The 16,320-nt window shown below is 41.0% G+C and overlaps 1 protein-coding gene across 1 annotated transcript; it reads right to left on the bottom strand.

The window, feature by feature from the left end:
• Positions 1-1,609: 1,609 nt before the first annotated feature.
• sypb (synaptophysin b) lies at positions 1,610-15,784 on the bottom strand. Its single transcript, XM_028583411.1, has 7 exons — positions 15,708-15,784; positions 14,217-14,282; positions 8,584-8,708; positions 7,297-7,495; positions 4,173-4,364; positions 3,758-4,070; positions 1,610-1,722 (listed from the first exon to the last, which is right to left on the bottom strand). Exons 1-6 carry the CDS (start codon positions 15,723-15,725, stop codon positions 3,789-3,791), a joined length of 882 nt encoding a protein of 293 aa, XP_028439212.1. The 5' UTR covers positions 15,726-15,784; the 3' UTR covers positions 1,610-1,722; positions 3,758-3,788.
• Between the last annotated feature and the right edge of the window lie 536 nt (positions 15,785-16,320).

A 16,320-nucleotide genomic window follows, 5' to 3' on the forward strand; every position in this document is an offset into this window, starting at 1 on the left:
TAAAAAAATTTAAAAAAAAGAGTGAATCCAAGGCTGTGCAATGGATCGATATATACTGGAGATGGACAACAATTCGTCCCGATGAGGACTGTAGAAGCAAAACTACCAATCAAGACACATCTCTAACCATTTGGCAAACACGATCTTGTATATCCAAACAGAGGATTGTCAGTAGGATAGGTATTTATATTTGGATAAAGTAACTATTGCAGCACTTAACTTTGGGCTTTGAGTAGAATATAGCAGAGCTGCTGTATGTGCTGTGCAGTAACCACTATGATGGATCAAACATAGCACAGTATTACTGTGTAGTCTAACCTTCCTGCAGCTTTAAGCCTCAGCCTCTGTTTAGGGATGCTTTAGGTTATAAGGATGCGTGCAGTAAATTCACCTTTAGAAACAGAAGGGATAAAGAAGGAAATTGAGGATGCAGGAGAAGTATATATGGAGACATACTGTTCAGATCGCCTCATAATAATATGTGTTTAGTTCTTTAATATACTTTATTTGCCTACAGTTAATGTTAACATGAGTATGTACGTCACTGATTACAGTGTGATAGAATAGAAACACCAGTTAAAAAACTATATGACTCTGTCTTACAACTTTCCGGACCACATAACAGGCGATCAAAACAGGACGAGGATTCATTGACAACATTAGTTTGATCCCATTACATAAATCCAAACAAATAAACAAACACACACGTCGCTAAATCTGTTGTTCACTGACCCGATTCACAATTTTCATACTGATAGCACACTACAGCGGTTTCTGAAACAGCACAGCAAATATGAGATGCTACCATGCTCACTAATTTTCTTAACCTGATGCAATTTTTGATCTCATACGTCAGGATTTAAAATGTTGTGTGTATCAGAAGAGTTCATCCTGGCTCGATAGTGATATTTGATGGAAAAATATATATAAAAACATAACGTTGAAACAACATACTTAAAACCTGCTAACCACATATTCACTGTTATTACTATAAATTACTCTGCTCACTTTATATATTGATAATTCTGTTTTTCTTTCAACATTTGCCATCATATTTTTAGCAGCCTTTCCCCCCCCCTTTTATAAATCTCAAATTTAAAAAAAAAAAAAAAAATGTTTATAGACTCTGAGATGAATAAATGAAAACATTATGGTATATGAATAATTTAAGGGGATTGAAGGGCAAAGGCTAAACTATGTGAGCTCCTAAACAGAACCAAAGTAAATGCAATTGAATAACTCTGTGCTCAACATTTGTTGTATAACAACTTTTATGGAGTGCACAATTATTCAACTGTGTACATATAATCATATATATCAGCATGTTGATATTTACACAGCACAGACAAATACATTCTCCCAAGTTAAATATTACTACAATTGGTTTTTTTTCTCCATAAATGTAAGTCTTTTCCATTACAAGATTTCTCTTAAATGTTCGTCAACGAATGTTTTGGTATTTGTATTCAAGTGGTTCTCGTATAACCAAACAGACAATCCTCTGTTGTCTTCTACAGTTAAATACATCACGAGAATAAACATCATGTTAGAGCAAAGACCCATTTCCCCTGTGGTGTGCCCCTCCCCGTGACCCCACCAGTTCCTGCCCTCCATGGCTCCCTCCCTCCGCCTGTCAACTCACAGATACACAAACAGACAAACAGAGGAGTGTGGAAATGCAGGCGGTGGTCGAGAGCCACACTCCAAAATCCCAATGTCACCCTGGGTAGAGTAAAAGAGGCCGAGAAGAGAGAGACAAAGGGAAGGAAAATGTTAAACACACAAATGGCATGTTGAATATATAAACAAAGCTATGGCTCAACAAATATGGGACGTTAAAAGCTGATAGAATGACGCTCCTCTGATGATATTTAGTAACCATAGTCATGCCTGAAAAATGGCACTGTATGTATTCATATGTAATATACTGTTAGGTAATATCTGTCAATGTTATATTGTGTATACAGAGTATAGTGTATATTTTTGACTGCTGTCTTTGTGCTGCTGCAACAACCAAATTCCCCTCTTATCTTATCTTATCTCAGATATGTGTAAATACCCAAAGTGGTGGCAAACGTTATCAAAGAAGAACACAAACGGATATTTAAAGCCCCTGAAAAATTGGGTATACATTTATTTATTTCTCTAACATTAAATATTCTTCACTAAATAAGCAACAATCAAAGTTCAGGTTCAGAAAAAAAAGATCCTTAGTTATTTGAAGAGTTATATACTGAAAGATTCTGAGTGGGTGTGGGTCATTCATTGCTGGGAACAAACAACAAGTGTCATCACATTTTGGTGCATGGAACTACATGACATCCCCTTTTTCCCATTGAGCACCTCCCACTTCAAAAAAAGATAGAAGAGCACAGAGAAAAACACAAGTACAGAAATCGCTGAAGTGAAAAAAACCAAATTGTTCAAATTTGTTTTTGAGTTCATGTAGAATCCCATCAGTAAAATGCTGATTGAGAGAATAGGTTTCCAGGGCCATTAAGATACAACTGAAACAACAGCTAAGAAGAAGTCATAAAAGAAGACAAGATCTAGCTTATGGCGAAAGGCTCTGGCTGGACATTTCAAAATCTTTGAGGACTAAGTGCAGTTTTAGCTGATCAGGCAGAGTACTCCACAGCCTCAAAGCACTTCCCCAAAAAGCTCTTTCACCCTTTAGTTTTAAGATTGTTACAGGGTTGCTGGTTTTGGTATCAGTCACTGTGATTGTTCATCCTGGCCAATAAAGGAACACTTGGGACTTTAGCTTATTCACCGTATCCCCCAGAGTTAGATAAGTCCATACATACCCTTCTCATCTCCGTGCATGTCTTAACTCTGTCTGACGCACCCACCGCTAGCCTAGCTTAGCACAGATGCTGGAGGTAACTGGCTCCATCTAGCCTACTGCTCCCGATAAGTGACAAAATAACACCAACATTTTCCTATTTACATGTTGTGATTTGTATAGTCACAGCGTGTACAAATAACGAGGTCAAATGAGACACAGCCATCTTCTAACCTTATACAAACTGGGAACTATATTCTCAGAAGGCGAAGTACTGCTACTTGGGCGGAGTGATTATTACTCCAACTCTGAGCGAATTCCTGGCGAACTGTTTTCTCCTCACCACGGGGCTTCTCAAATGCCTGCGAGCAAATCACTCTGCCCAAGTAGCAGAAGTAGCAGTGCTTCTCCTTTCTGAGAATATAGTTCCCAGTTTGTATACAGTTAGAAGATGGCTGCGTCTCATGTGACCTTGTTATTTGTACATCCTGTGACTACATGCCCTTGGTGTGGGAGACCTGGGTTCGATTCCCACTGCAATACATCAGCCAATGTGTCCCTGAGCAAGACGTTTAACCCCTAGTTGCTCCAGAGGCGTGCAACCTCTGACATATATAGCAATTATAAGTCCCTTTGGATAAAAGCGTCAGCTAAATGACGTGTAATGCAATGTAATGTAACTATACAAATCACATGTAAATAGGAAATTTACATGTTGGCGTTATTTTGTCACTTATCGGGAGCAGTAGGCTAGTTGGAGCCGGTTACCTCCAGCATCTGTGCTAAGCTAGGCTAGCGGTGGGTGCGTCAGACAGAGTTACGACACGCATAGAGATGAGAAGGGTACGTATGGACTTATCTAACTCTGGGAGATACGGTGAATAAGCTAAAGTCTCAATGAGTCATAAATACAGCCACACACAATTAACCTATTATAACCAGTTGATATGTTTCACTTATGTTTACACTCACCATCCTGCAGCTGTGGTTTGGCAGGACAGGCTCACATTTGATTAGAGTAGGAGGTGGGCTGCTGCTCATAGCCCTGACTGTATCCTCCTTCCTCAGTGTAGCCTCCCTGCTGGCCGTATTCGGGCTGGTACCCTCCCTGGGAGCCGGCGTAGGGGTCCTGCTGGGCATAGCCTCCCTGGTCAAAGGATTCGGGGGCGGGCTGCTTTTCCTGTGATGGGACATATGTTCCAGAGAAGGCAGCCATCCAGCCGGTCTCCTTGAACACAAACCACAGGTTTCCTATCCACAGGATCAGGTTGATGAAACCAAAAGCCTGTGGAGCAGAGAGGTGTTTGGAGAAATGAGTTTAGATATTTGTTGTTTCTGTTCTAATATCAACTCTTCATCAACTCAGTGTGAAGCATCAGGGACCTACCACAGAAGTGTTGAGGCCGGAGACCTTAGGGTCGTAGACTTCACGGCAGCGATTCTCTTGTTCTTCACAGGCATTGATGAAAGTGATGACCTTCTCTGGATCGGTGGCTGTTTTCACATCAGACAGGCCTTTAGCCCAAGCACATGAGGACACCAGCCACATGAAGGCAAATACCGCTGACACAACAAAGTCCTGAGGATCAGCAAGATCAGCAACATGATCACTTTTACTACAAACAGCATCCACTAAATATTAAAGGTATTGTGGAGGATTTCCCCGAATTTTAGAAAAGAACCGCCCTCTCCTACTTTTTGAAAAAATGCACATGCGCAACACTCTGCTTGCTCCCGAGAGGGAACGCCTATTAAACGTGTGCACGAGAGTGCACTGTTTACAAGTTGCTGTTGGCATGCCTCATACAAGCCTACTTTCCAAAAGAAGATTTGCACTTTTTCACAAATTGAGATGTTTACCGTGTGTGCGCGGTACGTAACTTGTGCCAGGGCTAGCATCGCTAATCATAACTTACATCAACTTTTACTCGCAGTGATTTTAAATGGATGTCTCCAAATAGCATGCCAAACTTTACCTGTGGAGTAGAAACTTCACGACTGAGGCATCAGTGGGAAGCCCAACCTGTGCTTTTAGCGCACGCCAGCGTGTGAAATATTCTCCCAAAAGCTTCAATGCTTCCATGAATGGCTGAAACCGTAGCTCAAGCTCACAACACATATAGCGATTACACCTGACAGTTAGGGACGTGCACGTACGACGGCCTTACGGTAGGTTTCCACACAGTGAAATTTCGCTTTGCTCTCATTGAGGTTGAATGGAGACGAAATTCGCCCTGATTGAGCGAGATAAGAGCGAATCGCCGAGGGGAGCGAAATAAAGTTGACGAAAGTTTAACTTTATTCAAATAAGGACCACTCGAGAACCAATCAGGGCCGTGTGTTTGTGTTTGGAGGCGGGAGATACAAAAAAAAGTCTGACCAAGGAGGCGGAGGTTATCAGCGCCGTATCATGAAAATGTTGATGTGATTAAAATGTTTCTACACGAACATCGGTACTTCTATCAACACAAATTGTGTTTTATATGACACACGAACTTAGTTAGGGCACATACACTACTAAATAGATCACTGAATATGTTAGTTTAAACACTCGGAAGTTTTCAGCTAGCCGACTGGCTAATCGCTAGCATGTTCGGACATTGGATTTCATTGTAGTCTAGCCAGGTAGCTAGCTAGCCAGGCTACTTGTGCATTTGTTTGATTACATGTTTTGTTGGCGAACATTGACGCTTGTAGCAACACAAATTGTTGTTTAAAAGTCACACGAACTTAAACAGGGCAAACACACCACCAAATAGACCACTGTATATAGTTTAAACACTCAAAATGATTCAGCTAGCCGACAGGTCACCCGCTAGCATGTTCGGACATTGCATTTCATGGTAAACATAGCAAGGCAGTTAGGCTACATAGCCAGGTTACCAGAGCACTTATGAGCTAACATTTTACAGATGGTGTGCTGCTGTGCATTTTTACCGCCCTGTCTTCTGACAGCCAGGGACATTTAAAAAAAATGTTGCGGTCTTGCGTGTTGTTTTCGCGACCACGCCCCCGAGGCAAACTTTCGCTGGCCGAAATTCGCGAGGTGTTTCGCTGTGTGGAACCATTGACATATATACAATGGACCAATAGACCCCGTTGCTCTGGACGGAGACCAGTGAAGGCTATTAGCATAGACAGTATATAATGGACCAATAGACCCCGTTGCTCTGGACGGAGACCAGTGAAGGCTATTAGAAGCACTTTTCCGGTGATGGCCAGCTTTACTGCGCAGCCTCCAACTGAGAGAATGTGACGTGAGCAACGTGTCTGAAAGTTGTAAGTCTTCTGGTAGCTGTGCCAAGAGAAATCTCAATCATTCCCAATCTTACAGATACGGAGACTGTAGGTGTATGTAAGGAGATAACATGGGCACAGGCTAATTATTGATCACTAACATGCTAGTTAACATTAGTAATTAAACCTAAACATCTCATGTAAATCGAAACTGCCTGCAAACTTCTCCTGTACTATACGGTAATTCCTCTACTATGCGACAGTAAGTCACTTGGTTATGACACAATCGTTAGCTTATTTTTACAAAAACGTCTGCTACGGAGCCATAACGTGAGGTACAAGGTAATGAAGCCTTTTATACATTGTCGTGTTTTTTGGAACTAAACAACGGACAAATAGAGTCTTTAAACGCTTCAGATGTAAAGTTATTCGCAGTCAAGTGACGTAAAAAAAAAATGGCGGTCAGCGGAATGCTAACAGGAGGTGATGGCCAGTTAGCAACAAAATGGCGCCATGATTGCTCGAGTTCTGAAGCGAAGCTTACCCCCTTGGCTATTAGAAGCACTTTTCCGGTGATCTCTTGCTTTACTGCGCAGCCTCCAACTGAGAGAGAAAACGTAAATGTGACGTGAGAAACGTGTCTGAAAGTTGTAAGTCTTCTGGTAGCTGTGACAGGAGATAACATAAGCACAGGCTAATTATTGCTAACTAACATGCTAGTTAACATTAGTAATTAAACCTAAACAGCTAATGTAAGTCGAAACTGTCTGCGAGCTTCTCCTGTACTATACGGTAATTCCTCTACTGTGCGACAGTAAGTCACTTGGTTATGACACAATCGTTAGCTTTATTTTTACAAAAACGTCTGCTACGGAGGTATAACGTGAGTTACAAGGTAATGGAGCCTTTTATACATTGTCGTTTTTCTTTATAAATAAACAATGGACAAATAGAGTCTTTAAACGCTTCAGATGTAAAGTTATTCGCAGTCAAATGACGTAAAAAAAAAGATGGCGGTCAGTGTAATGCTAACAAGAGGTGATCGCTTTGTAGCAACAAAATAGCGCCTTCGGAGGTTCGCGTTCTGAAGCAAAGCTTACCCCCTTGTGTGGAACCCTACCGTTAGCTACGTAAACATATCACCAGAATGATTGACAACCAGGAGGACCAATAGTCTTGAGGATCCACCCGGAAAAAGAAAATCCTCCACTATACCTTTAAGTGTAACACAACATGGTCTTGTATCATATGCATAAGGCATAAAACAAACTCACAATCTTGCACCCCTTGGCGTTTTCACGGTACTTCTCCAGTAAGAAACAGTATACAGAGAGGGCTGCCATAGAGTAGAGGAAGGTAAAGACACCGATGGTGACAAAGAACTCAGCTGAGGAGGAGTAGTCCCCGACCAGGAATACACGCTCAGGCTTCCCTCCCTTACAGGTGGGGGCATCAAAGTAAACCTGATGGAGCCTGAGAACAGCAACACAAAGATGAAGAGAGAAATGAGAAAGTGCAAGAAGAGCTAAGAAAAAAAGGTAAATGGTCACTGAGTTCTCATATGTGAGACACCTTGTGATATCACTGATCAGTGTCTTGAGATTTTGTTATACTTTTCTTTGATTATACAGTAAGTTTGTGTAAAAATGATTAATGCAATCCATACCAAAATACTGCTGAAGACAGTATTTTAAAGGGGTAGTTTAAAATTGTGGGAATCACACTTATTCGCTTTCTTGCCAAGAGTTAGATAAGAAGATATCACTCTCATGTCTGTTAATTAGAAGTGAAGCTACAGTCAGCGGAGCTTAGCTTAGCACAAAGACTGGAAACAGGGGAAACAGCTAGCCTGGCTCTGTCCAAATGTAACAAAATCCATCTACTAGTGCGTCTAAAGCTTACGAATTAAGACCTTATATTTATTTAATTTGTATAAAAACGTCACAGGGCCCAAAATATTGACCAGCACATAACCCCCGTAAATCAGCAACTTGTCTTTTTTACTCTTTGGTAGAGTTTTTTTAAAACTTTTGAGCAGTCAGGTGAGCTGTTCTCCCGTTTTCAGCCTTTATGCTAAGCTAATCACATGCCTGCTGTAGTTTCATATTTAGCAGATAGATATTAGAGTGGTATCGATCTTCTCATAAACTAACTAAGCTATTGTATAAATTAGGAATAAAGGCCTATATATATTTGCTAATTCCTTGCAAAGGTGAAACTAATTTATCAAATGGATACATTTTATATACAATTTTTTTTATATAAAATATAATATACATTTTAATATGTTTACCGTATAAATTTATAACAAATGCCACCGGGCACAAGCTGGACAAATCGCTTTTATCTTTATGTTCTAAAATTGTAGGAATAAATAAAATCCTAAAAAGATAATTTTAAAATCCGATCTTGCTATGACATTAACTGGCATCACCAGCTACAAGATGTTGATTATTTTGATAATTGTGCTTAATGTGCATTTAGAGTTTGTAAAGAGCCTACAGTTGAATTGATTTCCTATTTCTACTACAGTGGTGACAGTAACTCTGAATGAGACGTACCTGAACGGATATTCAAATTCTACTTCTATGCCTAGGTCACTCTCCGACCGGTTTTTACACTCCACGCTCATCTTCAACATGCCAGAGTAACTGCCACATGTCGAGAAGGCGAAGATTGCAAAGATCTGCGGGAGAAAAGAGGAAAGAAAAGACACAGGGACAATTTGTCAAGACCTTTGACATCTCACTGACAAACACAGAATACACAAAGGGACTATCTTATCTCCCACATTCCTCCATGACTGGCTAATCACATACTTTATTCACCAGTACTCCAGTTTAGTTTGGATAATGGAACCATGTAAACAAAGAGCTCCAATGTAAAACAGGAATGCAATGTCTCAACCTGCAATGTCTCAAGCTGATTGATGCTTAACCAATCATAGCGAGTTGTTGAAAAATGCACACAGAGTGCAAATCACCATGTTACACAGCCAGGGCTGCACCCGTTTCTATGGTTACCATTTCAATTGGTTTTCTGTAGATGTTTTACAGTTTTTTTGTTTGTATTTTGTGGTACAGCAGTGACTGTGCATTCGTTCAGGGTCAGTTACTTCGGGAGCACACAGCTCAGTCTTGTTCTTTAGCTCCCTCCGACGTACATGGCACAAACAGACATGCGTGGAGATAAACTCTCACACACAGCAGATTAGACAAGTCAGACTATTTTTACCACACCCACCCAGAGCTGATTGGGTGGAAATCCAGCTATTAATCTGACTGAGGTGCTCTACCATCTGTCACCAAGTACTCAACGACAAGCTACTGTTAAGCCAGTCACAACACACGTACACACACAGAAAGCTACACCCAGACACGTGAGCTCGTACACACACAAACACACACACACACACAGACACACACTTTTCAGTTTTAGCTAATGGGAGTCAGAGGCTCGTTTGTTGGATTATCACACCGGCTGCCTAAAGCGAGTCTCATTGTGTTGGCTTAACTCATCCTCCTCTGCTGCTGCAGGGTTTTCTGTTTTCATTTTCTAGTGTTCTCTCCCAAGATCTCAAACACCTTCCCTCCCCCGTTGTTGGCAGACGGCTAATTAACAGGTTTTACTAACCAATGCAAATGACTGTAGATGTGATGAACTTGGCAGCATTTTAGAGTGTGAGATAGGGGGGGACTGAAAAAAAAATATTGTGCCATCTGGACTCGAGCCTTTGCGTTAAAATCCAAACTAAAACACAGAGACTTGATATATTATGATAACAATGTTACTTTGATATGGACTGGCTGATTTTAGTGTCCATTCACGTATTATTCTCGATGTCAGGTTCAGGACAGTCTGTTAGAAAGACATGCAAAAATGAGTTGTGTTTTGCGTAGTACTTTCCCTTTTAAACCCCAAAACAGAATAATACGGTTGTATGTAATGCTGCAGCAGTTTTAATAAACTAATTTCATCAATACCTACAGCATGTGCAGTGTATCACAACTGCCGTGTCGGCACAATCCTTCACAAAGTGCCCATGTGGTATATTTTATCCTAAAATATATCATGTCATCCATCTACCTTATGGCACTACTTTTGTTCAAAGGTTTTAGAGCTCCCTGTGCATATTATTCTTTTATTATATCTCTGAGTTAGGTAGAGGTTAAGATTTCATGAGAGGGATCAATAACGTATAATACAATGTTATAAATAAAAATACAATACATAATATCAACACCATCTTGTGGCCCAGCTGTCTTCTTCTTCTTGAGACTTTTTGGAGAAACACTAACGAGGGCTGGATTCTCTAGTGAAGAGATCATCTTAATAATAATAATAATAACAACAACAGGCCACACTGCTGCTTCAACTGACTCATCCTATGATACAATGTGTATAAGTCCACGGATTTGGATCACACTGACATGAGTAATAATAATCAGTCAACGATATCTGCCATCTTAGTTTAGCATGTTAGCATGCTAACACTAATTAGCACGAAACGCTGAGGCTGATGGATATGAACTTAGTTTTGCGGGTATTTGATCATAAACCAAAGTATTGGACCATTTTAATTTTTGAATTGATGGTGGCGCTAGATAAAGAAAGTTAAGAGATCACCAAAAGCTGTTACAATTCGTCCCGAGGGAGACATGAACGAAGACATCGGCATCCCTAAAAACCAGTCGTCAGGAAAATGGATCTAAATGGGAGGCGCCAAACCACAATTAAGAGTTGTACTTTTATGGTGATAGATGAGTGCAAGGAGGAGTGATGGGGGAGGAAGATGGCACATGGAAATGGTGGCACACTGAGTGTTAGGTGCCATGGTAACATTATTGGCAGCATCACACAGCGAGGAGGCAGAGGCTGGTTTCTAACCATCCTGGTATGCTGGATGGTTGTCAGCTCTTCTGTGCTGAGAAGATACACAATCTCACACACTCAGTCACAAACAATCGGTCTGCTATGGCTTTTTTTCACACTGTCTCTGTAAAAACTGATCCACTGATCAATAAAAGCACCAACTGACAAAACAAACAAAAATCCTTTAAAGATACATTGGACGATATTTTTGTTGTTGTTTATTTTTACATAAACATATAACATTAACATTTTTAGATATAGATTTTTGAAAGACTTTTTGGGATCCTTATTCTACTCATAATAGTTATTATTTTCTGTATTGCAAATTCTTGTTAGTTATCGGCCAACATTTATGCAAATACCGATATATCTGCAATAAGCTAATATCAGCTGATATACTGTATAGACCCGGACAATTTATCTTGCAAAAATATTAAATGATTTCCTGGTTCATATGCAACTAAAGCATTGACACACATTCTTGTAGGAGGGTTAGCAGCTCCTTACATGCCGACATATATCCAAAAGTACAAAAGCACAGAAATAAACACAAGCTGTGTGAGCCTTCACCAGAGGTCCTGGAGTAATAACCATAGAGAGTCACCAAGCGTCTGCACAGTAAGAGCCCCTGAGCTATACAACAAAATCAACAGCCTTTATTACACATTAGGGATTACCGCAAAGTGAATAAGGCTTTTACTTCATGTTCTCACAAACAGCCTTTGTATGAGTCAGAAATTTGTATGCAGATTAAATTTAACAGTGCTACTCTGTAGCGGTGTACTCTGTGGTTGAGCTCCACATCAGCCTTTTTTGGGCGCTCAACGTCTTCCAACATCCATCAAATCAAGGCTTTGTCAGCACTATTCCCCAGAGAGAGAGAGAGAGAGAGAGAGAGAGAGAGTTGGGTGGGGCGGGGTGGTGGGCAGAGCTACATGAGTCACACATATTGAACGCTGTTTAAATCTCACACATTTTTTTCATCGAACGTTCCCGAGATCTTTAAAAAACAGAAGCATCTTTTTCATTGCTGCCTGTTTCCACGGAAAGAGGGGGAGGCCCCTCTCGCCCCTCCTAAAAAACACTGTGTCGCTGGTTGTGTATGCCCATATTAATCCAGAAAGAGCACCAGCTCCCGCAGCTCCTCCTCTAGTGTGACGCTGAGGCACACAAGCCCTTCTGACAGATGATTCATGGGCCCTGGCCTCTTGAGCAGGGCTCCTGATTGGTGCTTGGCTTGCTGGAGGCAGTGATGAGGTGCTGGCACACTCACACAGCTCCAGGGAAGGACTATAGAGTCATGCAGTACACTCATGCCTCTGCCTGTTCTCAAGCATATATCTGCAGAGCCCATCACAGTGTGGGACTGTGTTTTTGTGTGTGTGTGTGTGTGTGTGTGTGTGTGTGTGTGTGTGTGTGTGTGTGTGTTCTCTTACTGAGGATCAGGGGTGTAGCTAACAATTAAGGGACCCGTGTGAAGGAAGGGCATCCCCTCCTCAATTGACTTCTCATCTACCCTCCCAAAATGTATTCATAATTACATAGCACGTATTTAATGAGGAACATAGAACTAATTAAAATGATTAGGGTTGCAACTTACATTTATTTAATCTGCCAATTATCTGCTTGATTTATCAATTCATCGTTTTGTTTATAAAATGTCAGAAATTTGCGAAAAGAAAGTCCAAAGTGACCTCCTCATATAGCTTGTTTTGTTAGAGCTTCAAAAACCCCAAAGATATTCAGTGCACATCATATATGACAACGGAAAGCATCAGTGCTTGGAAAATGACAACAATTATGAATTGATTATCAAAATAGTTGCAGCTGTATGACTTTTCACACTACGTTGATAATCTATACTTGCAGCTATAACAGGAACCATTAACCGGACAAGTTCATAGCATCACGTCTGGGTTTTACATAACATCACATAAGAAAGGAAAAGACACAAGAAGCCCTCCCTTTGCTGCGGGGCCTGTGTGGGTAATTAGTACCACTATTCCCACCACTATGGTGCTCCAGCTGTACAGACAAATAAAAACTGCAATGGAGAGGCACCAGTAGTAACCTTGCAGCCTCTTCAGTATGAGCCTGCTCTATTATATGAGGATATCTGTGACATCCTTCATGTCTAATCTTCTAGAAATGTCTCTAACAGCTCTTGGATCGATCAACATGAATGTAACTAGAGCTGCAACTATAAATTATTTTCATTATCCGTTAATCTGCTGATTATTTTCCCATTTAATGGATGGATCCTTTGGGCTACAATATGTCGGAGAATAGTGAAGAAATGCCCATCACAATTTAGTAAAGTAAAGTTGATGGCTTGATATTGGTTGTGTGCGACCAACAGACCAAAACACCAAAGATGATCATTTTAGGAACATTTAAGACAAAAAAAGCAGTAAATCCTCACATCGGAGAAGCTGGACCCAGGGGGTTTGGCATTTTTGCTTAAAATATAAAGATTGATTTATCACCTAATCGTTTCAACCTTAATGGAACTAGAATAATTTATCAGTGAAAATGAAAATTTTAGAATTATTTGTCAGATTATAAAACATGATATAATGTGCATCCCGCCCCAAAAAAAAAAAAAAAAAAAAAAAAAAAAAAAAAAAAAAAATATCTTTCTGATGCAGACATTTTTCCAACTGGAGCTAAATTAAATAATTCAGTGAATCTATTTAAGCTATACTGTCTTTATACATAAACTAATAAATGAGTAGTTCTGGCTCCATCATGTGGTGGAGGAGACTGATCCCATGAAATAGAAGTAATGAAGTGCTCTAGTATGCAGAGGTCATGTCCTCCGAGAAGGATTTGACAAATTGTCGTCATCTTCCTCAGTGGACTGACATTGGGTTACTACAATAATGATGTAACACATCCAGCTGGTTTCTCCTGCTCAGGCCTGCTGCTGGGGCAGTTTACTACAGACTCCTCTATATTAAGCTCATCATTTGAATACATTCAAGAGAGTAAACATAAGACGTTATAGTGGAGTTAATGTAATGTTTCTAGTGAAAAGACAAACTGTCTGTTGTTAAATCCTCGGAGAGAGGGTTTAACTGTGAACTTTTTTTTTTTTCTAAGAGTGTAGAGTCCCATCCATTATAAAGCCCCATGCAGCTTTATGGCCTCTGTGTGACAGAAGGTCACAAATCTGTCAGTTAGGGACATGTCAGTGTTATTTACTGCAAATGATAAAAGCTCCAAGTGGTTTACCCATAATAATAGTCCCTTCTGTGATTTTATTTTTTTATTAAAATGGAAAAATCTCATGCAATAGAACCTATTCAAATGGAGAACTTACCCACTGTAGAATTTTGATAAATCCCAAAGGTTGTTTGAGTACCGTGAACTGCCCTTGGGCCACCAACTGCCAAAAAAAAACAAGAAATCATCAATTAGCAGAGCTTTGAAAAGAAAACATTTTCACACTGACTCTCACTAATGAGCCTCTCTCAGCAGAACAGGCATGATGATGATGATGATATGATGAAGCTGATTAAAAAAATGAACCCAATTACTGTACCTCAGTCTCATGTAGCCCACATACCTGGGCTACTGCTGGCACCTGCAGGTGTTTGTTATGTGGCAAATATCTGCCAACACTGTCACAGCTGGCATGTTTTGTGGGCCTTTGAGATGCTGTACAACTAGGCAGTCATTTTAATCATTACACTATAATGTAGCCTGTGTGTGTGTTTGTGTGTGTGTGTGTGTGAGAGAGAGAGAGCGAGAGAAAAGAGAGAGAGAGAGAGAGAGAGAGAGAGAGAGAGAGAGAGCGCTCCAGCCAGCATTACAATTACACTTAAGCTGATTAACCGACTGTTTTCTCTGCTCTCTCGCTACACACTTCACAGCTTTCTTTTTTATAGTAGCCGACCGTAATTTGCGAGGAAATCTCGCGAAATCTGTGTAATTGACGAGGCAAAAAGGAGGAAGCATTTGTGCGCAGGTGAATGCGACACCGCAAAGAAGGCGGTGTGTCCCTGTTTGCATCAATAAATTGCCGCACTGGAAACAAGCAGCAGTGATGTTTTAGCTTTCTGTGTTAGGCTTAGGTGGCTACTTTCATCCTCATTGTTTCTCTCAACATCCATATTAAATAGATGACGCATGTAGGCTACTGACACAATTCCTGTTGTGGGCAGGCTGACAGCCTGATTCTTTGTTCTTTCTCAGGGGAGCCGTGTTGGCTTTGTCATATAGAGCCCATCATCAGCTCTCTGAGAGATGAGCTGCTAGTGGCCATAGAGAGATGCAGGAGAGCGTCCTCCTCTCCTCTGTGTCTGGGCCTACTGCGGCTATCCGAACACATCGAGGGCCGTGGAAATGAATCATGTTTGTTATCTTAGCAACAGCGGGCTAATTGAAGATGCGAGCAGTCTAAATCAATTAGCCGAATCCCTGGATATAATAGGCTACATCCTCTGGTCCCGTTGCTAAATGTCATTGCTGCAGTAATCTCTGGACATCCTACACATTTTTTGGGGGACTGTCAGCCGGCCGCTCCATCATATCGACTGCAGCACCAGTGGTGGGAAATTGTCCACTTACATTGCGTTCTGTCGTGCCTTTACACCGCTGCAAATCTTTTGAGATTAATGCATAAATAACAATTTCGACTCCAAGGTAATCAAAAGCACTGCATTAAAAACCTTAAGGTCTGCGGATCTGTGGCAAAACAGCATCTCACTTTGAGCGCACGAAAAAGGAAAATGAGGCAAATTGAATGAACATCACCAACCGAACAAAACAACAATTAAATAGATAATTTCCCTCCCCGCAAAAGCCTTACCTGGTTTACAACATCCATCTTGGCCGCTTACTCGCTGATAAGAGGATCAGAGGGGCGGAGGGAGGGAGGCGTCTCATCCGGAACAGCCCAGGGGAGGAAGACGCCCAGGAGGAAGAGCTGGACTGCGTCACGAACTGGGCGAGGACGTGTGAAGCGTCGTGACGTCATATACATCATTGGACGTGGAGTAAAGACGAGCCGAGACCTCTGTCCAATCGCAGCGCTGCTTTATTGTAAGGGTAGCGAGATTACCCCGAGGCTTATAACGCAGAGAGGAGCGCATTGAGAGTGTGTAGAGCTTTAGCAGACAGAGGGAGTGATGTAAAGGGGAAATATAAAAGGTCAGTGAAGGTTCCGGAAGCGCTGCTGGCCATTAACAGGCATTAACACATGTCAGATGATTGTATTTTTAGAAGAATGTGTTTTCCTATCTTGTAGACCTTGTAGGCAAACCACATTCTGCACATCCCGTGTTGGAGAAAGTTCAGGACGAGTTCAGGTTTTCTACATTCATGCAAACACTACAAAGATAAAAGGATGGATACAGTGTTTAATTCAGCAGTGAACAGCAGACACATTTGGGTTATTGTTTTGCATGCGTCTTTTTTATCTA

The sequence above is a fragment of the Perca flavescens genome, chromosome 7, assembly GCF_004354835.1.
Source record: "Perca flavescens isolate YP-PL-M2 chromosome 7, PFLA_1.0, whole genome shotgun sequence".
NCBI lineage: Eukaryota > Metazoa > Chordata > Actinopteri > Perciformes > Percidae > Perca > Perca flavescens.